Raw genomic sequence first — 24,278 nt, 5'->3', positions numbered from 1 at the left:
ATACAATTGATAGGTCTAACCAACGGAAGTGCCATGTAAACTGTTAACCTAATCGCTATGTGGTTGAGTGTGCTTCTGTTGAGTGAATGCCATCTTTTTTTTATCAAGCACAAGGCCAGAAGAACATTCAATATTCTTGTTTACAGTATACTTGTACGTGCCTCAGAGGTTTATGAATTGTATGTAGTGAAAATGAATTGTGTGCACTTTACCGTCTCACAAGAAATAGGTCAATGTGATAGAACGGTCATTGCTTTGTGTCCACTAAATGTTTTGAAAAAGTAATTTTAAAGGTATATGTTTGGTTTTATTTCATTGATTGACTATTATGCTTTAAAATTACTAGAACAGTGCTGTGAAATTTTAGATCCTTTAGGTGTTATTTATATCCAGATTTGTAGATTCGGTTTTCATTTCCGTAATTGTAAATAATTCAAAAGTTTATTGTGGTTATTTTTATATGTTAATATAAATATATAAAATATAGTTAATGTATTTTTTAACCATAACATTATTTCCATGTGCCCATTTTTTAATGCAGTACATAAAAACTTCATTATAAGGATGTCATCCACTTATCCTTTTCTTCAAAGGGGCATATTGTAATAATTACACACTTATTCTGATTGGTCTGTAAAGTTTCACAAGTGTAGAAACTAAAACACGAGTGAGGGTTGCTAGTTCTACCTAGTCCCTGCCGATCTAATGACTTTGCTTGCAAAACATCCACATCACTAATACATATCAGGTAAATTGATCCTGTGCAAATACTGTTGATAACTATGTTGCAACTTACATGATTTCGACTCGTTTTTTACCGCCATAAGTTCCACTGTGGAGGGACTTTTTTTACTCATAAATCCATTTCCTTTCTCCATATTTTTCCACGTGGTTTAAAGAATATCACAATTTTTAGAGCGGTGATGTTAGTTTATCGATTCTGGCATGTTGGGAGTGTTCCCAATACAATAATTTATGTTAAGGTCGCACTGCGACTTTAGAAGGGGGTTAAGTTCTGACTTTTGTACCAGTTGTACAAAGTGAGATAACGTGGTTTTACAGATAGAGATTGGGCCATGTTATGAGGTGATACTTGGTTTTGTTATGGATGGGTGATTAGTTTAGGGGCATATTGTATTGTGCCTTGGGTCATCATTAGTATATTAATCAGTTATATGCAGAGTGTTGTCATCATATATTTTTTTTATTGCATATTGATATAGTTTATTTGAAGAACACCTTGCACGGTTATGACATGCATAACATGGTTACACTATGTGGATAAATAAGGAGTCCCCCCCCCCCCCCCCCCCCCCCCCCCATCCAATACCATCTATCAATATCTAACAATGAAACAATCATTTATGATAAGAAAAATGAAACATTCTAGACTTGCATGAAGAATAATGTTTGAAAACATAGCATGATTTTCAGGTGCATAAGTGTTTATCAAGTCCTTATGGGTTTATTATCAAAGACTATCAAGTTTCCTGAATGGGATAGTTGTATAAAAGACCCAAATGTAGGTCAGACGGCTTAATCCTGCTCTATTTATAGAAATAATGGATTTTAGATAACATGTTATCTGAGCACTCAAGCATATGATATGCCTTGTCATGATGAAATGTGTATTTATAAATTTTCATGTTTTCATAAAGAACAGTTAGGTGAATTCCAGCTTTACAAAATTAAATACATATTATACACATACTGTATAGTCTAATAACACCACAGGAAATTGTTATGAAAAATTTATATTTATATAAGGCAGTGAGTGGGTAGTGGAAATCCCATCAAAATGTGTAACTTCGATTCATGTTGTTTTTAATATCTTAATAGTAATGTCCAAGGCCCAATTTTTCCCTCTGTTTTAATAAAGGTCAAATGCACAGAAAATAGATTGACTTCTAAATGATGTATGTAGTAAATATTAGTTTTAAAAGGGAAATCATTATGCTTATGTAATTTTAAATCCTCCTATTTTTCTTGTTTACCTGTTGAAAAATCACTGAAATTGATGGGGATCAACAGTTACTTCCCCTTTTGGCACATTCTGGCAACAGTTTTGGTAATATAACAGATTGACCTTTTCTGAGTAATCAATTTAACTAACTAGATTTTGAATGACAGACAATCCTGATTATGAAACGTGACACTAATTTTAAAGAAATATTCGCTCTAAATCTGAAAATTTTGTTTTGTTGTGTTATTATGATACATGTAGTTTTGTATGACTTTGACCAAAATCATTAATGAAATTAAAACTGAGTTTCAGATTTTATCAAAATGTAGATTTCGATTCTTTTGAATATGATATAGCATTATATAGAAATCAAATTTTGTGCGGGAAGATTTTGCTTCCTTCAAAGCCTCTGAATATATATATTTTTAACATAAATATCAACAACAAATGTTTATAAACCTAATTTTCTTACTGTCATTGAAATAGTAAATCACAATTTTACATTAAAAAAATTTCAACACCAAAATGACAGCTAAAATTGCTTTAAAATGTATTTATTTTATTCAATCAAAGATCTTCCCTACAATCACAAGCCTATAAGAAAAGCTAAATGCATACTAGTCATGCTAGTCATGTAGAGCAGGAAGACCTTTACCAACATTGTAAATTTCATGATCCTGGGGTAGAGTTTCTGACTCCAAGGCAGCGCCAAACTTGTTTTATAGAGTTTATGTGTAAAATATTTCTTTAATGCTTATGATACTAAATTAAAAATGAATGGATATTTAGAAGGAGAAAGTGGGTGCCTTTTCTATTCTTTCTCAAAATTTTCACCAATGTGTTCATTACATTTCCTATGCCAATCAGTCTTGCTTTCAAACATGTTCTTACGGAGAGGGTTTTGAGACTTGCCACGTGTAAGAAAAACTAAATGCATATTGGTGATGTAGAGCAGGAAGGCCTCTATCAAAATTGTAACTTTCATGATCCCCGGGGTAGGGGTTCTGACCCCAGGGTGGGGCCAAACTTGGTATATAGTGTTTATGTGTAAAACACTTAAATAACATCTTCTTAGTGTTATTGATACTAAATTGAAACTAAATAGATATTTAGAAAAAACAGATAGTCCTTTACCAAAACTGTAAATTTGATGATCCCAGGGGTAGGGGTTTTGGTATCAAGGTGGGGCCAAAATGGGTTGATCCTCATGTGACTTATCAATATTAATGGTTAAAAGTGGAAAAACTGTATTAATTTCCACTTAATATAGTTTAATCCAATCAATAATCAAAGAAAATGTGTATGTTGCCACCCTTTTAAAGATGTCAGATATACAAAAACAAAAGTATATATCAACATAAAAAATCACACATTTTCGTTAAACAGAATGATGGAAATCAATAAAACTTGTTGAAATGACAAATTCTAAATGTCAACAGTTTAAGAAATCTGATAATTCATAGACATATAAAAATCAATTGTGGATATTAGGGAAATCATTGTGTCATAGACATGCAGTAGAGGAAATTTCAGCATAAGAGTTATTGTCCTTGACAACATTTTTAAGAATATAAATAATTGATTATCTATGGAAAATAAAAGCTTTTTCAGTATCAAAAGTTTACCAAAATTTTTATTTTATTCAGTGAATAAAATTCCTTTGAAAGATATATTTCAATCATGTGCAAAATTTAATTGAATAAAGATTTTGCAAAAACCTATGACATCACATGAGGATCAATCAACCTTTTAATTTCTTCTTGATGACTATCATTCCAATTCTTTTCAAATTTGGTATGAAGCATTTTTGGGACAAGGGGGACATAAATTGTAAATCTCAGGATTCCTACACCCCTGGGGCCTTGGGGGCAGGGCAAAAACTTCCCAAAATTGACCAATTTTCAAAAATCTTCTTCTCTACAACCACACATGTGTAAGAAAAACTAGATGCCTAGTGATGTCGAGCAGGAAAGCCTCCACCAAAATTGTAAATTTGATGATCCCCGGGGTAAGGGTTCTGACCCCAGAGTGGGGCTAAACTTAGTATACAGTATTTATCTGTAAGTATGCTGATACTGTATAAAATCTAAATGCATACTTAGGAATAGCAGAATGGTAATTTTACACATCTTGTTTTATACTGTTGATGAACATTAGAATTTAGCTTAGATATTCAGAACAGTAAAAAAAAAATTCTAGATTTCATAGCCCTTTGGAGTAGTGATACTTTTTCACTAGTACTCAGGTGACCGATAAGGCCTGTGGGCCTCTTGTTGTATGAAAGATGGAAAGCATTTCCAAATCAAACTTAGTATATTATGTTAACCTTTGTTCACATGCAAAATTGAAACTTGATAAATGTTTATATTTTTTCATGTATTAAAATGATATAGTTTATTTGTTTATGTGTATATTTTTATTTCTGTAGCGTATCCACCCTGAGGCTGAGAGAAATTACTATGAATCACAGCTCATCATTTTGGACTCCCTAGAACAAGTGCTGAATTCTGTAAGTCACAGTCTAGTGCTACTAAAACTAGTCAGGGATAATGAGCAGAAAGGGTTTGACAGTAATGGTAAATAAATAAATAGTCCAGGGTTCGAAATTAACTCATGTCCGTAAGTCCGAGACTAGTAGAAAACGTGTCGGACTAGTGAACTCTCTATAGCACTAGTCCGTACGGACTAGTGAAAATCCGGAAATCAATTTTGAATTGGTAAAGATTTTAGCAAGATTTGTCTGAGTCTCTTAGATGTTTGAACTTATGGTTGATTACCTGCATGGTCAGGTGTTTGCATGACTATGACAGTCTGATCTTCCAAACACATGGAGTGCGTTTGAGACCACCGTTCTTCGAACGTGCACACATTGTCAAATTCCTGCCGATTCCAAACGCCGAGTACACATCATGAGAACGTGTTCTAGGTGCAAGAATTGCAAGTAGTGTGGTCTGAGAACATGCACGTTTGTATGCAAATGTTTTCGTCATTCACGACTCTAACACAGTAGTTCATAACACTATAGCTCATGACTTGGTCAATCGAGTGAATTTTATTGACTTTATTGATAAAATTTCGAACTCCTGTGACTCTAAGGTCTGAACACCAAAACAACAGGAACGTCGATCTCGAACGCACTTAAGGACGTTTATCAAAGGATTACCTCGGAGGTTAATATTGTATGCTTTTGAAGATCTTGAATGCGAAATAAAATATGGTGGTCTCTTTTTCTTCTGTAGGTGTCAGAAATTGAATTGTTTGCAACTGTGATGTGTTTAGTTTGATTAAAATGAAGATCATTTTTTTATATACTGGACGGACTAGTGAAATGCTTTGCGGACTAGTGAACATCAGTAGTGACTAGTCTGTACGGACTAGTGCTCGAAAAAGTTAATTTCGAACCCTGTAGTCTTATGGTACATATATTCTGTAAACTAAGGTTTGTTCACATTTGAGAAATTTTCACAAGGTTCATGAGAACCTCATCATGGTGAACATTTCTTGCTGTGAGTCAATCCTTTAAAGTCTCTCGAATATGTTTAAGATGATGTCGGTCGCAAAACATTTTTCACATTGAATAGATTATAGCTGGTAAGTTGTGAAATATTAATATAAAAGTCATCATGAATGAAAGACAGTTTGTAGTATATTTTGGTAGATTTTCATTCTACTTCATTCTTTACATCAGTAATGATGGTAAATGTCAGGGACCATGTATGAAATAATAGTGCACTGACTTCTCAAGATGAATTAATTTTGTCATCGCTAGTTTCAAAGCCCGGCAGAATTTACTGAAATATTTAGTGAGTGGAATTTCAATTGAGATCAAGATTACTCTGAAAATAAAAATCCAGGTTGTGCTATAGCTTGTCTTTATTTGTCTAAATTTCCAAGCTTAACACTAACGTAGAATTTAAGCATGGTTAGGGTTGCAAGGCCAGACAGGTCATTATTTTGAGCATCATCTTAGGACTGCCAGTCCAATCTGCAACTCAAATGCAAATCAAATGGTGACACCAAAAGAAATATACCACACATATATAAGAAAAATTATGCCTTCATGGAAGATTACATTTAGTATGTGAATAGGTCAATCTGATTAAAATCAGCCCCTTGATCCGCTCCTCTTTCTTTTTTAATGTCGCTACACATAGCGACAGCATAAAAATAACTGAACGGATCTAGGAGCTGATTTTAATCAGATTGATAAATAGGTGTATAGGAATTCAGTTAATATTCAAGTATAGCTTATAAAAAACAGTTACATTGTCACGGTTGATGAACATTTGCAAGTAGTCAGCTCTGCATATGTAAATGAGTAGGGCCCCACCATGTGGCAGGTGCCCTATAATTATCACAGGGTATGTTGTCAATACTTTCTGTGGCACATGATAACTTAAGTTTCTGTGTAAAGATTTTCATAATACTTGGATTAAGCAGACCCTTTTAAGTAACAAATTTATTGGCTGTCGTAACAGAGTTATGGGACTTGGACTTTTCAGGTCACTGAGTCACTCAGGTTATCAGTTTTTGTTTGTTGTCATCCATCTTGCATTTTGAGTATACTTTTCACTTTTTCAACTTTTTCTCCAGAATCACTGGACCAATTTTAACCAAACTTGCACAAAACATTCTTTAGTGAAGGGGATTCAAGTTTGCTCATAAGAAGGGCAATGCCCCCTTCCAAAGGGAGATAATCAAGAAATGGCAAGAATAGGGTGGAACCATATAAAAATCCTCTCAAGAACCACTGGGCCAGAAAAGATGAAACTTTCATGAAAGATTCCTGATGTAAAAATTTGAGTTTGTTCAGATCATGGCCTCTGGGGGATGGGCCTGAGATAGGGGTCCAAACTTTGCTTAAGAATACATATATATGTTAATTGTTAGGAACAATATCACAAAGTAAAATTAAACAGCAGAAAATATATATTATTAGTTTACCTCAATAATATGCAGTGACACTTTTCCAAACTGGCCCCTCAGAAAACCTGTCTCTCCCAGATATTGGCTGATTTTTAAAGTCCTGCAGATCCTTACGAATAAATTCTCACAAAACCGACCATCCCTAAAAACCAAACATCAGTTTACAAACTAGTATAATTTCCCCTCATGATACTGGCCACATTTTTAAGACAAATAAAATATTGCTCAGAGGGTTGATCAAGATTGGCCAGGTGTGAAAAATGACCAGGGAGAGATGTGAATAATGCAAGTGATGTCAATGATTTCTATTTTTTACCTGTGATTCCAGGTGTTATTGCCTCATGACCAGTCCATGTGACCCTAATTTATGTGCAAAATTTAATGAACATATACTGAATATGATGAATGAATAGAATATGAAACAATATTTTTTTGCATCATATTGTACTTTCTCATGGATATAAGTGGCAGTGATTTGGTGAATAAATGTATTCAAAGTGAAAATTTTTATGCATGTTTATTTAATCGTAGTACTATAACATCTAAGTCATTTATTTCGTTTTATTTTTGGAGTGAAATGATAGTCCAATTGGCATGTACATTATATTAAATGGTCGGTGGTATGGAGAAGGAATATCTGATGATAATTGAGATAAAGTATTACTAGATCCTAAATTCTTGGTAAATCGGCCATCCCTTAAATCCAGCCATTTTATTCAGTCCTGCAGCCGACCTTTTTAGACAAGTTTCATTAAACTCAGGTTCGATATTTCAAGTTATGAATGTCCTTGTCAGCGCAACTCCTCTGAGACTGCTCAACGGAATTTCTTAAATCTTTGTAGTTGATGGGACACACTGTGTTGATGGGCATATTCCCAGGAAACTTTTTTGGGAGTTATGCCCCTTTTGAACTTAGAATTTTGAGCCCATCTGTCCTGTTCTTGTCAGCACAACTCCTCTGAGATCACTTGACATAATTTTGTGAAACTTTGTAGTTAATAAGGACACATTTGTGTTGAGGCGCATATTCCCAGGAAATTCTGATTCATTAATTTTCTGGGAGTTGTGCCCCTTTTGAACATAGAACTTGCGCCGAAATATAATATCTTTTAACAACTTGTGTCAAACCAGTTTCGCTGTGCAGACTTTTTGAAAACTTTTTTTCTCTGTCAGACATTTCGACTGATAACATTGTGAATCTTATCAGCCCAAATAGTTTTAGTTTCATCAGCCCGAAGAATGTTTTATCAGCCCGAATAATGTTTCATCAGCCAGAACAATTCCGTGGAATTTTAAGTAAAAATTACATAAAATTAAACAATGAAGAGAAATATAATCAAATTCAATTCATTGAATTTTTCTTTGGAATTGAGATTGTTTTAAATACCTTTTTCAAATTGAAAATCCCTGTTACGTACTCCCAACATGCTGTTATTCAAATAAAATTAAGATGTAGAGGTAAGCTTATAAAACACTACTAAAGATTTAATGTTGTGGATGACTTTTGGACTGAAAATGATAATTTTACTGAATTGTCCATCCATACCTGACCAAGTTGATGTATACTTATTGTACATCTAGAATAAATGATTGTATTGTATTTTTCCTGAGTATATTGTGACTTCTGATTTGTTTTCATGTACCAATTAAAAACAGGAATTTAATGAAATGATCTCTTTAAAAATTCTATTATCATCAATTTTTAATCAATTATGTGTATCCAGTTACATGTATGAATGATATTTTATTATGAATGTGTGAATGCCCGTCAGTAATGCATAGCATTACCATTCATTATATGAGGCATTGTCAAGCAATGTTGGAGCGTGGGGTATGTGAGCTTGCTTGCTTTTTCTTGGTTACAATAATTCAAACAAGTTATGAATAGGCTACATGGGCAATAATATGCAAGATTTTGTGCAAAGTTTTAACAATATTGCACACGTAGAGAACGATGATGAGTAACTTCTTAATGATGTAGATGTAGCATACCTAGCTAGCATATTTGTATGATCACAACTAAGTTTTATGTCCTAATAGGTCACCAACATATATTCCTTAGAAATCATACTAATGCATTTCTTCCCCCATTATTGTTTATTAGTAAGTATTTCTCTAGGGGAGGAGGGATTTGTAGAAAAATGGTGCCTCATTTGTTTTGTAAACTATTGAAAATAGTACAGAGTTTTGTTATTGCAAACTAGATATGTTTAAGGGGTTTAATTGAACAGAGAAGCAGGGTTTTTATTTTAGATTTACGTGATATTATGTTTTGGAATTTAACAGAGAATCTCTATTATCACTTCTCGCCAATCTTTGGCTATGAATCATGAAGAAACTATGACCAATTTACTTCCTCTATATATGCAGATCAACACATGATACTCAGGTGACCGTTAACACCCATGAGTTTTGTTTAATATTTTTAAAAATAGCACATTGACAGGAAACAACTTGAAATCAGTTGAGAAGATTTTCAAAGAATTTAAGGAGGTATGCTACACCAGAGAAATTTGATATGGATGAAAAGTGGAGGATTATTAATGCACAACAATATTTTGAAATTCAAAACTTTCAAATTTACTTTATTTAGTCAAAAAATGCAGTTTTAGTAGAAAGCAATCTGGGGGGGAAAATTAAATCCCTTGCTGGATTCAAACCTGCGATCTACAGTTCAGCAGTCGACTTGCTAACCTACTGAGCTACTCGGCTAAGTGATGATTTTTGAATGATTAGACAGACATTGCGGATATTTATATTTTCATCTATATTTTAAACGGAATTCAGCCATTATGACGATGTAGAGTTCCTCCTTAAAGGTAGTGATCACTGATCAGATTTCTTTAATCATTCCGTATGTCTGTCAGTCCATCAGCACTTCCTACAGCACACAATAACTTAGCTTTCTTGGGAAGATTTTCATAAATTTTATACATAATGCTTGGATTAGGCAAAGGAAAACCCCTTTTGATTTTCAGATTTATGGCAGGACCCTTTCAGACTTGCGATATGATGAGTTTCTTGCATTGTCAGGAGGGGGATTTTTTCATAGGAAATTTTGTCATGATAAACAAACTCATGTTATTAGGTATTTCACACATGTGCTCTTTTTTTGCAGCAACCAAAAGACACCTCACGCCTCGATGAAGCAATTTATGTCAAACTTCTATTGCCGGAAATATGTAAGGTAAAGTAAAGCACATATATTAATGCATTAAAATTGCACAGTATTTAGCTCACCTGAGCTGAAAGCTGAAGTAATTTTTTTTATCACATTTTGTCTGGCGTCAGTCTATCTGTAAACTTTGTAAACATTTTCAACTTCTCCAGAACCACAAGCCTGATTTCAACTTGCCACAAAATTTGCTTGGGTAAAGAGGATTCAAGTTCATTGAGATGAAGAACCACACTCTCTTTCAAGTGGAGATTATTAAGAATGAGTGCCAATTTTAAGGCATCTGTTAAAAATCTTTTCAAGAACCACTGGGCCAATTTCAATCAAACATGCCACATAGAATGTGATTCAAATTTGTTCAGTTGAAGGATCATGCTCCCTCCGATGGGGTGATAATCAAGAAAAGGCCAAAACAGGTTGAGGTCATTTAAAAAAATTTCTTCTCAAGAAACACTAGGCGTGAAAAGTTGAAAATTTAAATGAAAGCTTCCTGACATTAAGTTTGTTCAAATCATGGCCCATGGGGGTAGGGTGGGGCCACAATAGGGGGGTCAAAGTTTTAAGTATAAGGAAATGTATTTAAAAATCTTTATCTTAATAACAGCAGGGCAATAATTAATCGTATTGATATGTAAGCATCCTGGGGTAGTGCAGATTCAAATTTAATTGAACCATTACCCCAGTATTTAGGTTGGGGTCATAATAGGGAATGAAGAATTTATGTGAGAATGTATAGGGAAACAGCTGTTAAAATGTTCATCTCAACAACAGCCGGGCCATGATTGGTCATTAATAATGCAGGCATCTTCAAGTAGTTTAAATTCAAGTTTGTTCACATCAGGCCCTAGGGGTGGGGGTCACAATAGGAGTTAAAGTTTTATATGGGAATATACAGGAAATTAATTAAAACAAATTATTTTCAAGAGTAGCAGGGCCACAGTGAATAGATTATATCGAAATGCAAATGATTCCAAGTGTTGATTCAAGTTTTTTCATGCTCCTGTAATGTATTGGGTTTGTCTTGTCTCTCTCTCTCTGAAACTTTAACCTTGCTCATAATATTTGATTGGTGAATGATAGGGCTCTCATATTTAATTTATGCATTCTTTGTGACAAGATATTTTATATGGCACCAAAGTTTTTAACATTGTGACCTTCACCTTGGAGGTTGACCTTTTTTAAAGAAAACCTAGACAATATCTAATAATCTTGTGAACTATTGAAGGCAGAGCTTTCATATTTTGTATGTAGAGTTTTTATTGCAATATCGTTCATTTCATACCATGACCTTGTGAAATTGATTTTCTCCAGAACAGCTTGGCCATGTCAGATTCCCATATTGTGTGAATTCAAGTTCAGTTATGTTGTGAGTCTTTGGGGCTAGGTTGGGGCCACAATACGAGGTCAAAAATTTTCATGGGAATAAAGATTAATAAAAAGAAATCTTTAAAACTCACAGCAAGTAAACAACAGCAGGGCCATTGTGACTCAGGTGAGCAATGTGGCCCATGGGCTTTTGTTTTCAAACTTGCAATAATACAAAGTAAAATTGAAATATGCAATGATTTGAAGAACGATCTGCTTTATTTCTAGTTCCTGAACCAGCCCACAGATAACCCTAATCCATTAGTGCTGCAGCTTAAGAACCTGGCCTCCAAAGTTCTGTTTGCTCTCAGCCAAAATAATTTCACAGCTGTCTTCAATAGAATTTCTGCAAAGTATGTAGTAATGTAGTTTGATTGTGTTTTGTACACCATTTTTCAACAGTTACATGCAAAATATATTAAAAGTGTTTTGGAATATAACAACTTTTATCTGTATCTGAAAATTTATATAAAATTTCTTTAATTGCTAAATCAATTAATATCATTAAACACATACCTATATTTTATAGATGGAAATATTTCAGACAATTCCCTTGTACTGTGTCAAATTGCTTAGTTGTTTTACATTGTGAAATTGAAATAAGTTCTGCTTCTTCTTAATGATTTGAAGGTGCTTATTTTCAAGTGTTCTTTGGTTTCCTTTGTTTTAAAGGTTATCAAACCTTCCTCCCAGTGCAGATGTTGACCAATCAGATCTCTCAGATCTAGAGCTCATTCAGCATATCAATGTAGATATCCACAGACTTATCAAGCTCCTGAATGGTAAGTTCCCAGATAGGTCAATTGATTTGTAGTCTGTCATTAAGGATAGATTCCTCTCATGTTTATTGGAGGCAAAGAAATGTGATATTATGCAGTCATATTCTTGAGAACATATACAATTGTTTGATACACACACACAAAAGGCTGGGTATTGGGGTTCTTGGTTTTTGTATCAAGGTCATTTCAAGGTCACAACCGTTTGATATTAGAGACACCAGTTGTATTTACTAGTGATTTATTACGAATTTTGTTCAAAATTGCAACATGGGCATATTTCTGTCTTTTTTACTAAGGGCTATTCCAGAAATAAATACATGGGGGGGTCGGGAGGCACCTTTTGTATATACCAAGCACCCATAAAAAAAAAAATAAAAAATTACCCCATGACCCATCAAATTAATAAACTCATTTTACAATGACCCATCTAATAAAAAAAACAACTAACCAGACCCACCACAAAAATATTTTTAAAAATGAAAACGGTACAAATCTCGCGAGGTTTTCGGGACAAACATTCTAGTCAATGACGCGGTAATGCCTGTGCGACATTGTATCACAGTAGTTCTGAAGAAACGATGTCACATCAACAATCAAAGGCATCTATGGCGGGAATGTTGGAAAGATTGGGAGTCCAAACGATGCTATTATCATGAAATGGGTATGGATATGTTTTTCCAGGAATCGTTGGTCTTCTAATGGAGCCCGCGCCCAGAGGCCTCTATATCACCATTACACCGACTGATAAATATAACGCATCGGTACCCTCGTATAAATCAACTAAGGTTTGCCTATTTTTATTAGAAAACGGAATACCTATTGGTTTCAAAATATTCCCAAAATCGATGCACTGTAAACTGTAATAATCTACAGAACAGAGTTTGCCGCCATCACGTCCAAAGGGACCCTACTAAACGCGCCTCTAATTTGAAGAGTGCCGTAATGGAAAGTTATGCGCTGCAAAGAGCGACAACTCGAATAGTTCTATGTTACTTCCGATTTCTGATTTCGAAAAGCACGTTTTCAATTTTCCCTCCGACGTTTTGTAACCAACACGACAAGAGCGACAATAAAAAATTTCTGAAAACTCAACACCCACGTGGCACAAAATAAAACAATAAAAACTACCCACTACCCATAATAAATATTTTTTTAACAGTCCAACCACGGACCAATTAAAATATGAAAAAATACGACCACCCACACAAAAAAATATCATTTGCCGCCCGACCCCCCCATTTGATCATTTCTGGAACAGCCCTAAGCAGAACAAATAAAGATTGGGAAACTCATTAAGGTATAAGGTAGATTGACTTTCCTCTGGTAATTTTATAATTTCCATTGGTCGTTATTTCTGTCATACTTCTTGTGATTAGGTTTTTCATGTAAAAATACTCGTGTAATAATGTTCATGATGACAGGGGATGAAGTAGGCATATTGGATCACTATTTTTTCTCGAGAAAGGGGGGTAAGGCATATAGAATGGCTTTAAAGGGGTAGCAAGTTAAAAAAAATATGCACATTTTCTACATGATATTGCTTTTGCCAAATAAAGACTTATTTCCATTTTTTTTTTTTTAAAAATCTTGTATTGTGATTTTGTTGTAATATACTTAATAGACAAAATTCATTATTTTTTATTTGTATGCCTCCATTATTGAATATTCAGGGACATAAAGTTTCTGTCTGCAAGAACTTTAACCTTGGCCATAACTTTTGAATGGATGGTGACGGGTTTGATATTTCATATGTGTATTCCTTTTGACAAGACTTTTCTTTGGGTAGCAAAATTTTTGACCTAATGACCTTAACCATTAGGTTTGACCTGCTTTTGAAAATGTTTAACTTTACCCATAACTTTTGAATGGTTTATGATAGGGCTTTCATATTTCATGTGTATTCCTTGTGACAAGACCTTTCGTTGGTTACCAGATTTGCTCTGCTTTCATGTATCATAAACCAATGAAAATTTTAAAAAAAATGACGAAGATATTTTCTCTTGACTACTTTCCTCCATGGAAAATTTAATGAGTGAAATAAATCCAATATAATATACATTACTTGTATAAGTATTGTATTGTATCGAGGAAAATCTGGCCAATATATACCGGTAGTCCTACACCTGTAAAATGGAAAGAGTTACATGGCTCTAAGACCCACCTATTTCTTCATAGATGAAAATACATGCAAATATGGTGATCTTTTAATTTGTCTGAATTATGACAAGAACTCATTCTTGGAGAAATATACATGTGTGTGCATTTATCTGTGATTGGTTTATTTTACAGAGGTTGTGTGTAAATTTAAGCCCATTAAGTCCAAACAGGTGTTTCTGACATTGGCCAACAACCTAGAAAAGGTGAGATATTAAACACCAAATACCATAGCAAGGAATTATTGGACATTAAAAGCTAAACTTTTAAAAAAAAAAAAAACTTCAATATTTGGAAAGAGCAAATCTCTGTAAAACCTCACAATAGATACAGAAGCTATGGGGGTTGTTTTTTTTGTGTGACCATACTTTTTTCAAGAGCAATTATGGTTTTCATTGCTCAAACTTTTTCCTTGGTAGGCAATATGGAACTGGATGGATAATTACCCAGAGGAATTCACAGACTTGCAGAAACGACCAAATGAAGAACTACAAGGTAAATAGTGGCATCACAGCACTCGCCATTCACCTGTCTCTATTTCATGACCAATCGGTACAGTGAGTTGAAATTAACTTTGTGTGATTTATACTGAATACATGTATGTTTTGGTTGCAGAGTGTTCAGATAAACTGTTCGAGCATTTTAACTCCAGTTGTATGGAGAGGAAGAGGGCAGCTGCAGTCTGGCCCCTCCAGATGATGCTACTAGTCATGTGTCCAGTAAGTCAGAGGTGGTAGTAGTCACATGTACATGGTATTCATAATGTTAGGAGGATGTATGCAATAAATGGACTTTTTTTTTTCCATAGAAAATTTTGGAAGAAATTAGCAATGCTGATGCAGGTGCCCCTTGCTCCCAACAAATTATGAAAAAGGTAAGTTAATATTTTATGGGACTAAAGTACAAATATTGAAGTACTAAGCCCTGTGTCAAAATGTACATGATTGTGCATACAGGCGACATGTTAGCTGCAGATCAGTAACTTTTTGGGATAGACCAGAAGAGCTACAAATTCACCCCTTATAAAAACCTTTGATTTTTGATACAGTAAAAAATGTGCTTGGTCGAGGCCTTATGTTGTATTTTTGCATCGCCGTCTCAAAAATTTCATATAAAAAATTCAGAACATATCCCACAATACTTTTGTCCAGACATACCTTCAAAAATTCATTATAGTCCCATGCAACCGGAAAACTCTCAGCTTCAGAGGATTTCAGATATGCAGAACAGGGATATTAATATAGATTTTATAGCCCTTGGGGTTATTGATACTTTTAACTTATACTCAGGTGACCAATGAGGCCTGCAGGCCTCTTGTTTTGTTTTTGTAAGTCTTTAACCTTGTGACCTTGACTTTGAGCTTTACCTACTTTTAAGAAGACCTGACTTGGGCAGTATCTCCTGAACTATTTAAAATAGGGCTGTCATAATTATTAAAAGACATTTCATACCATGTTCTTTGAACTTGTGACCTTGACATAAGAGTTTGACCTAAATTTGATGTTTCATATTTGCATTCCTTGTGACAAATACCTTTCTTTTGGTACCAATGTTTTTGACCTTGTCAGCTCACCCAAGCTGAAAGTGCCAAGCGAGGTTTTCTGATCCTCTGCAGCTCTGAAATCTGAAATCATCTGCAGATTTCAAAATCTATACAGGTAACTCTCGAATTATCGCCACTCAATTCATCGCCATTTTCGTTATAACGCCGCATTTTTCTAGGAACATTTTTCCTGTTACTTAAAACTCTCGTTAAAACGCCAAATTCGCTATCGCCATTTGCCACAGTGTTTTCATTACAAAAGTCTATTTCACTGTGTTAATTATCTCGATAAACCGCCATAGGTGCACGTGGTCAGTGAAGCAGTAAATTGGTCATTATCGATCTCCGGCGTACACCTGGACAGAAGGATCCCAGTAATTGCTGTATGGAATAAACAAGAAAATTACTGGAGATGAACTGTAGTCAAGTTGTTTATACATCATAGAAACACATTTCAATTTAGCTATGATTTCGCCACGAAAGAGGGTCCTGTTAAAATTCCGATGAAAAAAAGCAAATCATTACGTACCAAGAACATCATCCAAAATGTACCCATCAGGATATTGCAAATCATTGTTTATGTGGTTTATGCAAGTAAGGACAAAAGATAACTCTTACATATAAAAGAACGGTAACTCTATTTCTTCAAGATGGCGGTAATTCAATTCATCGCCAAATTCGTTATAATGCCATAATTTCATAAGAACAAAAGGTGGCGGTTTATCGAGAGTTGACTGTACATAGACTTGTATCACTGGGTTACTGATCAAGTTGGGGTTTTGGGCCATGTTGACCTTCTCTTGAAAGAGTTATAGACCTTTAGCTTAGTAAATAATGCCACAAAGTGGGTCTCTTTTTGCTCATGCTTTCCATCACATTGATACATAGTTTATAAAATCAATGAGTTCTCCTTAAAACATCAGGAATTGATTTCTTTCAGAAAATGTTTATTGATGAGGTGAAGAAAGCTATTGCCTCCCACCATGGAGTGTCGAAGCAGATGATAGAGGGTGCTGCTATAACCTGTGTCAGGCTGTGTAAAGCCTCCACCTACATTAGTATCAATGACCGACTCAACGTTCTCTTTTCATTTGTACAGTCCATCATAAATGATTTAAAGGTAATCATTTGATTATAATAATAAATTATGATATTCATGAGTTTTGGATGGAGATGAATGGTTATTATACGCCACACAACCAGTTGTGGAAGGTGTAATGTTTTTTACCCATCCTTCAGTCCTGTTTATGTTGGTGCATGAAACTTTGTAGTTAGTAAGGACTTGCTGCGTAGATGTGCTTATTTGCAGGAAATTGTGATTCGATTATTTTTTCTGGAAGTTATGTCCCTTTTAAATGTAGAGGTTTGGCCAAATATACTATTTGGTGCAACTTGCATGGAACTAGTATTCAAGCCCTGTGTAAATAGAATATTTCTGTTTTGATATTTTACACAATAAGCAATATTACGTATGACTTGAATAGTGCCATCTAATTACAAGTGTTAAAATAGTATAGTATTGCATTGCCATTATGTGAAGCTTTGTCATTCATTTTGGGGGCATAGGGCTTTGTGAGCTTGCTCCCTTTTAAGCTCACCTGAGCTGAAGGCTCAAGTGAGCTTTTCTGATCAAAATGTTCTGTTGTCTGTCGTTGGTGCCATTATCATTGTAAACTTTTCACATTTTCATATGCTAAAATAGGGTGGGGTCATTTGAAAAATCATCTCAAGAACCACTGTGCCAGCCAGAAAAGTTAAAATTTACATGAAAGCTTCCTGACATAATGCAGATTCAAGTTTGTTGAAATAATGGCCCCCGGAGGTAGGGTAGGGCAACAATCATTGTTGCAAACCTCTGGTTATTGTTTCATTCTATTTCACAAACAATGAAACAATAACCCGTGGTTTGCGACAATGGGCAACAATAGGGAATCAAAAGTTTTACAAGCGAATATATAAAGAAAATCTTTTGGACCATGGTGATTCAGGTGAGTGATGTGGCCTATTGGCCTCTTGTCCTTTCATGTGTTCAGTGTTTTAGAAGAAAAGAAATGAAAATGGAGGATGATTGGAGGTGTCTGATTACATGATAAACAATAATCTGTACATGAAATTTTGTTCATGTTTTGAAATCTGCTTTGAATTGGTTTGTTTTTATTTGTGCATTTCAGAATCTTCTGTTCACACCCCCACCAACCAAAACTTTCTCCCGTGGACAGGGCATTGTGGGACAGGATTTGGACTTGTACATCGATTGCTTTGTGTCCTGCTTCAGAATTACGCCTCATAATAACGATGTCCTGAAAATCTGTCTAAACCCTCACTCACCCCCCATTTATCACTTTGTGCTAGTCAATGCCCTGCACCGGATTATAACACAGGTACTGATGTCATGTTATTGTAAAGGTTTTATCACACAGGTACTGATGTCATGTTATTGTAAAGGTTTTAGTATGTGTCATTCTGTTTCACTTTTTGAAGAGGATTATTATTATCAAGCGTTACGAAATTTGTAGTTGTCAATTTATACACCGAAAATTCAGTTTCAGTGCATACAATACTAATAAAGTTTTATTGATGGTACATATGCAGTACTTTCACACTTGATGATGATAAAAATATTATATTTACGTTTTTCAATCAACATTACCTCTCTAGACTGTTATTTTCAGACCTGATTCACAGCTCAGAAATTGTCATTATTGTATAATTGATAGCCATTGTTTTATATTGTTGCCCATACTAAAGTTTGTGGTTCAAGTTACTATTGTGCAAGTTGTGAAGGTTGACCTGTTGTTTAGGTGGACTTAGCGACTTTTCTTCAAGCTAGGATAACTCGCTCAGGATCAATTATTATGTTAATTGAAAAAAAAATCCATGTTAAAAATTATCTATTTCTCTCATGTTCACAGCACTCTACATAGCAGATGTAACTTCTCTTTTAAAAGGTTTGAAAAAAGAAACTGACAACACTTTATAGTGAAGAAATAAAACTTGCATTTTAAAAACATGCATTACTTTTAATTCTTGTATTCCAGCAACGGCTTGCATGGTGGCCCAGTATAAACATTATCTATGGGAAGGCTGCTGAGCTTAGGAGCATGTTCACCGACACCCTGAATAAAGTAACCCAGGGTATGGCCACCAACCCTACTCCCAAGGTCATCGGGAGCAGTATTCCCTATGTCAGTATAGCAGTAAGTTTTATATAGATGTTATTGGTGTATGTTGATGCATTGTTTTAAGCTTGTCTGTGTTTACAGAGAAATGAAAAGTTTGTTTCGTTTGAATATAGGTATATATTTTAACCTGTACATGGTGCTTATGGCCAGAGAAGTGAGGGTTCTTTGTTGTCAACTTCTGTGACACATATTCTACATTGCGAAGGTTATATCTAAAAGACCTGTGACTTTCATTTCCTATGCCAGGTGTGTGGGGCAGGAACTGTCACTCTCTATCTTAAACATCTTGATAAGTTTGACGTAGTGCCAGGGACAAAATATGAAACGCGGGAACAAAATATCAAACCCGGGATCAAAATATCAAACCCGGGAGCAAAATGTCAAACCCGGGAACAAAATATCAAATGTGGGAATGAAATATCAATCCCGGGAACAAAATATCAAATGTGGGAACTAAATATCAAACCTGGGAACAAGATATCAAACCACAACATATCAAACCCGGAACAAATTTTCAAACCCGGAAACAAAATGTCAAACCCTGGCCTCCTGGCGGCTAAGTTAGCACTGTAACTACTAGGGTACCATGACTGGTAAAGTGAGAAATAGTATACCAGTGCTTCAATATACTGTAAACTTACATTTTTACACACAGTACTTACATTATTTCCGCTAAGTCCCCAGTAACATAAAATCCATATAATTTCATATCAACAGACTTAAAAGTATATGAGCTATTTTAGTATGAGCCATAGGACGTCAGCAAAATATCGTACCCACGAATAAAACCAAACATGATAATCCGTGAAATTATGACTTTGTGGAAATAAAAACGTCTACCGTAAGGGTAGTAGACTGTAATATACCAATGCTATTTTTTTAAATTTTAATATTCACATGCTTCATTCTTAACTAGCAGCAAGTGAAATAAGTCCTTGAAAACTGCCAGTGTAAATGCATCATTGTCATAAAAATCTGATCAGTTAGGAAAATTGTGTCATTGTAGAACTTTACAAAGATGACATTATACAAATTGAGCAAGGCGACCGATGAGAACATGACAACCTATCGCTACCTTCTTCTGTGGATTGTCAGACTGATTCATGCTGATCCCTATCTCATGCTGCATGTAAGAAATATTTACTTGTGAGGGGAAATATTTATTTATGAGGGGAAATATTTACTTATTAGGGACTTTGTAAGTGGAAATTTACACTGAAATAATGGGAGGAAAGTGTTGTTATGATTCGTTGTGTACTGCCTTACATGTATGAACAAACTTATGTGTGTTTGTAAATGGTGTTGTTCCATTTTGTAGAATCAAGGTAAACCAGGTCATGAAATCCAGAGTAGCACCTTGGAGTTGATGAATGGACTGGTCTCTCTCGTTCATCAGCAGTGCATGCCTGATGTAGCTCAAGAGGCTATGGAAGTAAACAACCATTACTCACAAATTTGTATAAAGCACCTGTTGCTATACATTCATAGATAATCTGCAGGGACTAAGATTAAGAGTAAATTACCAGCAGGAATTAAAGGGGGGGGGGGGGGGGTAATCTAGTGACAGTTTGGGGGAACAAAGAAAAGCTGGATATTTTTTCAACAAACATCTGATGATAAATTTTCAATTTGCAGGCCTTGCTTTGTTTACATCAACCTCAGAATATTGAGTTGTGGAATCCTGAATCTCCTATTAACACATTCTGGGATGTTAGGTCAGTATATTTGTACATATTTTATGGATTGAATATTTCAGCACAAATAGCAAAATGCCCTACGAAAGAAATATATATAATATTACATATTAGGTCTGTAACTGACTGTCTACAGATATATATCCAACATTTTGTCCAATATCACAGTCAATATTTCTTTAAAATCTGCACTCTCGCCTTTTCCGTCAAGTAATCTTTAAAAATCCTTGCGGCATATCTTTGTTCACTTTCTATTCTATTTTCTCGAGCGAGACATGTTTGACACAAATGCTAACAAATCTAACGTCACACAAAGGGACGCTACTCCAATTTAAAACTTTAACTCTCCGTCACAGTAGACGAGGTCCTTGACGGGGATCAGTATGATTTACAAGATAAATGGAATCCGTTATGATTCCGCCGTATTGCCGACTATAAGATCTGCTGGCCAGACATGGTGATATGTATGGCAATCACATGGTACAATTAAACCAATGAAAAAGCAACATTTTAGTCTGAAGAAAAATAATGAAATATGAATTGTCAATTTGATCATAAGGGCACAATATTTTGAAGATTACTAGTACATTTCTTAGTGTTTTTGTGTGCTTCAGACATTGATTGATTAAATATTGTTTAACGTCCCACTCGAGAATTTTTCACTCACATGGAGACGTCACCTGAAAAATTTAGGCTTATGCTCAGCGCTTGCGGCCTCTAAGCAGGGAGGGATCTTTATCGTGTCACATCTGCTGTAACATAGGGCCTCGGTTTTATGGTCTCATCCCAAGGACCACCCCATTTAGTCGCCTCTTACGACAATCAAGGGGTACTGAGGGCCTATTCTAACCCTGATCCCCACGGGACTGCTCCAGACTTTGAACCCTGTGCTCATTCTATTGTTTGTGTAAGAAAACATATATTTTTTTGTTTTAGTTCCCAAGTATTATTCTCAATCTCCCAGAAGTTGATTCAGAGACAACTGGTCAATTATACGGAGATTCTGAAGTGGCTGAGAGACATCTTGGTGTGTAGGAATACGTTCTTACAGAAACACAGTGCAAATGCCAACCTAGGCAACAACAAAACCATATGTATACACATCAAATTAGAGGTGGGTACAGTGCTTTATTTCTATCTGGTATTGGGGAAATGAAAATGGACATCTGCATCATATGCATATGTACATTGTACATATAGGTGTACATGTATATCCTGATTAAAGAATTTCATAAGCTGGCCTGGATTTCTAAAGAAAAAAAACTTTAGTCCAAACAAGACTGATCAAATAAAAGAAAACTCAAGCTTAAGTTTTGAAATTTTTTCAAGAAATCCAAACCTGATTGAACACTATGTATGGTTGTATTCAGTTTCATTATGGATTTTTTTTTCTTACTTTTTTTAAAACTTTATTTCATAATGTGCATGTGTAAATATTGGAATGTCTCATAACTATATCCATATTGTAAATGTACAGAGTATATCATCTGAGGAGAGATGTTACAATGTTATGATTTCAGGTTGTGTTTTTTATGTACCTGTGGAGCATTGATATTGATGCTGTCCTGACCGGCATGTCCTGTTTTCATCTTCTATGTGAGGAGGCAGACATCAGATGTGGCTCGGATGAGATGGCCGTGACCCAAATTCTTCCCAACTATAATGTTTATGCGGATATTGCTCAGGCCAGCACTGTGTTAACAACAGGTAAACCTAGAAGGAAATATAAGCAACAGTTCATCGTGAGAACTGGAGTAAAATCTTTGAAATTAAGAAACTGCGTGGGAAAAAAGGATTACCCAATTCATCTCATTTACTTGTGCTTGATTTGTGTACAGTACATGTACATAAACTCTACGAAAATTTTAAAAACTTTTTAGGGAGAGCTGCATTACAGAAACGTATCATGGCATTGTTGAGAAAAATTGACCAATACACATCAGGAAACTCTCAGGTAAAATTTCCATGCATTAAGATCATTGTAATGTTGTGTTATCTTCAATTAAGCAACATTAAGTTTTATAGTAGATTGCATTTTTTAGCTCACCTGAACCGAAGGTTCAAGTGAGCTTTTCTGATCACATTTTGTCCGTCGTCCGTCTGTCTGTCCGTTTGTAAACTTTTCACATTTTCGACTTCTTCTCCACAACCACTGGGCCAATTTCAACCAAACTTGGCCAAAAGCATCCTTGGGTGAAGGGCTTTCAAGTTTGTTCAAATGCAGGGCCATGTCCCTTTCAAAGGGGAGATAATCACAAAAATGCAAAAATAGAGTGGGGTCATTTAAAAATCTTCTTCTCAAGAACCACTGGGCCAGAGGAGCTGAAATTTACCTGAAAGCTTCCTGACATATTGCAGATTCAAGTTTGTTCAAATCAAACGGATTTGAATCACATTCTATGTGGCATGTTTGATTGAAATTGGTCCAGTGGTTCTTGAAAAGATTTTTAACAGATGCCTTAAAATTGGCACTCATTCTTAATAATCTCCACTTGAAAGAGAGTGTGGTTCTTCATCTCAATGAACTTGAATCCTCTTTACCCAAGCAAATTTTGTGGCAAGTTGAAATCAGGCTTGTGGTTTTGGAGAAGTTGAAAATGTTTACAAAGTTTACAGACAGACTGACGCCAGACAAAATGTGATAAAAAAAATTACTTCAGCTTTTTTAATTTTCAGATCTATTTGTTTTGGATGGGGCCACAATAGGGGATCAAAGTTTTACATTCAAATATATAGGAAAAATCTTTAAAAATCTTCTTCTCAAGAACCACTGAGCCAGAAAAGCTGATTTTTACATGAAAACTTTCTGACATAGTGCAGATTCTAGTTTGGTCAAATTATGGCCCTGGGGGTAGGATGGGGCCACAAGGGGGTCAAAGTTTTACATACAAATATTTAGTTAAAATCTTCTTCTCAAGAACCACTGAGTCAGAAAAGCTGATATTTACAAGAAAACTTTCTGACATAGTGCAGATTCAAGTTTGTTCATATCATGGCCCCCGGGGGATAGGATGGGGCCACAAGTGGGGGGGTGGGGGTTCAAAGTTTTACATACGAATATAGGGAAAATCTTTAAAAATCTTCTTCTCAAGAACCATTGGGCCAAAGAAGTTGACATTTACATGAAAGCTTTCTGACGTAGTGTAGATTCAAGTTTGCAAAAATCGTGGCCTCCAGGGGTAGTTGGGGCCATAATAGGGACTAAGGTTTTACATGCAAATATATATGGAAAGTCTTCAGGTATGGGCCAAGGTGAGCGATGTGGCCCATGGGCCTCTTGTTTTTTCAAGTAAGCAATGGTTATATGATAATTTGTGTCTCCATAAGGGGAGCTAAAATCAATCCATTCAAAAGTTTGGCAAGATACATGTATCTTCTTGCAGTTTTAAAATTATGATTTTTACTCAAACTCCACATCATTCAGAATTTGCAGATGATTGCTTATGCATAAACAAACAAAAAAGAGATATGATTTAACAATTAAAATGTCAAAATCA

At 35.1% G+C, this 24,278-nt stretch overlaps 2 protein-coding genes across 21 annotated transcripts in view; one reads left to right on the top strand and one right to left on the bottom strand.

The window, feature by feature from the left end:
* LOC125659370 (protein spinster homolog 1-like) overlaps positions 1–1,026 on the bottom strand; it is a 48,095-nt gene extending 47,069 nt beyond the window's left edge. For 2 of the 5 annotated variants that reach the window (XM_048891071.2, XM_048891041.2), the window contains exon 1: positions 797–925. In XM_048891071.2, the coding sequence (XP_048747028.1) occupies positions 797–878 (82 nt within the window). In that variant the 5' untranslated portion in view covers positions 879–925. Of the gene's footprint in view, positions 1–796 lie in introns of all 5 variants that reach the window. The other 3 variants (XM_048891026.2, XM_048891033.2, XM_048891050.2) reach the window with 3 other exon arrangements.
* LOC125659291 (neurofibromin-like) overlaps positions 1–24,278 on the top strand; it is a 74,490-nt gene that overhangs the window by 4,930 nt on the left and 45,282 nt on the right. For 15 of the 16 annotated variants that reach the window (XM_056146171.1, XM_056146201.1, XM_056146216.1 and 12 more), the window contains exons 3-19: positions 4,392–4,472; positions 10,008–10,076; positions 11,658–11,782; positions 12,102–12,211; positions 14,498–14,568; positions 14,782–14,857; positions 14,978–15,081; positions 15,171–15,236; positions 16,846–17,025; positions 18,077–18,286; positions 18,944–19,102; positions 20,094–20,216; positions 20,406–20,519; positions 20,723–20,802; positions 21,718–21,895; positions 22,302–22,488; positions 22,662–22,735. In XM_056146171.1, coding sequence (XP_056002146.1) covers positions 4,392–4,472; positions 10,008–10,076; positions 11,658–11,782; positions 12,102–12,211; positions 14,498–14,568; positions 14,782–14,857; positions 14,978–15,081; positions 15,171–15,236; positions 16,846–17,025; positions 18,077–18,286; positions 18,944–19,102; positions 20,094–20,216; positions 20,406–20,519; positions 20,723–20,802; positions 21,718–21,895; positions 22,302–22,488; positions 22,662–22,735 — 2,007 coding nt within the window. The remainder of the gene's footprint in view (positions 1–4,391; positions 4,473–10,007; positions 10,077–11,657; positions 11,783–12,101; positions 12,212–14,497; positions 14,569–14,781; positions 14,858–14,977; positions 15,082–15,170; positions 15,237–16,845; positions 17,026–18,076; positions 18,287–18,943; positions 19,103–20,093; positions 20,217–20,405; positions 20,520–20,722; positions 20,803–21,717; positions 21,896–22,301; positions 22,489–22,661; positions 22,736–24,278) is intronic. The other variant, XM_056146186.1, reaches the window with a different exon arrangement.

This window comes from Ostrea edulis, chromosome 1 (genome assembly GCF_947568905.1).
Source record: "Ostrea edulis chromosome 1, xbOstEdul1.1, whole genome shotgun sequence".
Taxonomy (NCBI): domain Eukaryota; kingdom Metazoa; phylum Mollusca; class Bivalvia; order Ostreida; family Ostreidae; genus Ostrea; species Ostrea edulis.
The sequence above is the reverse complement of the archived record's forward strand: the minus strand, read 5'-3'. Positions and strand labels throughout refer to the sequence as shown.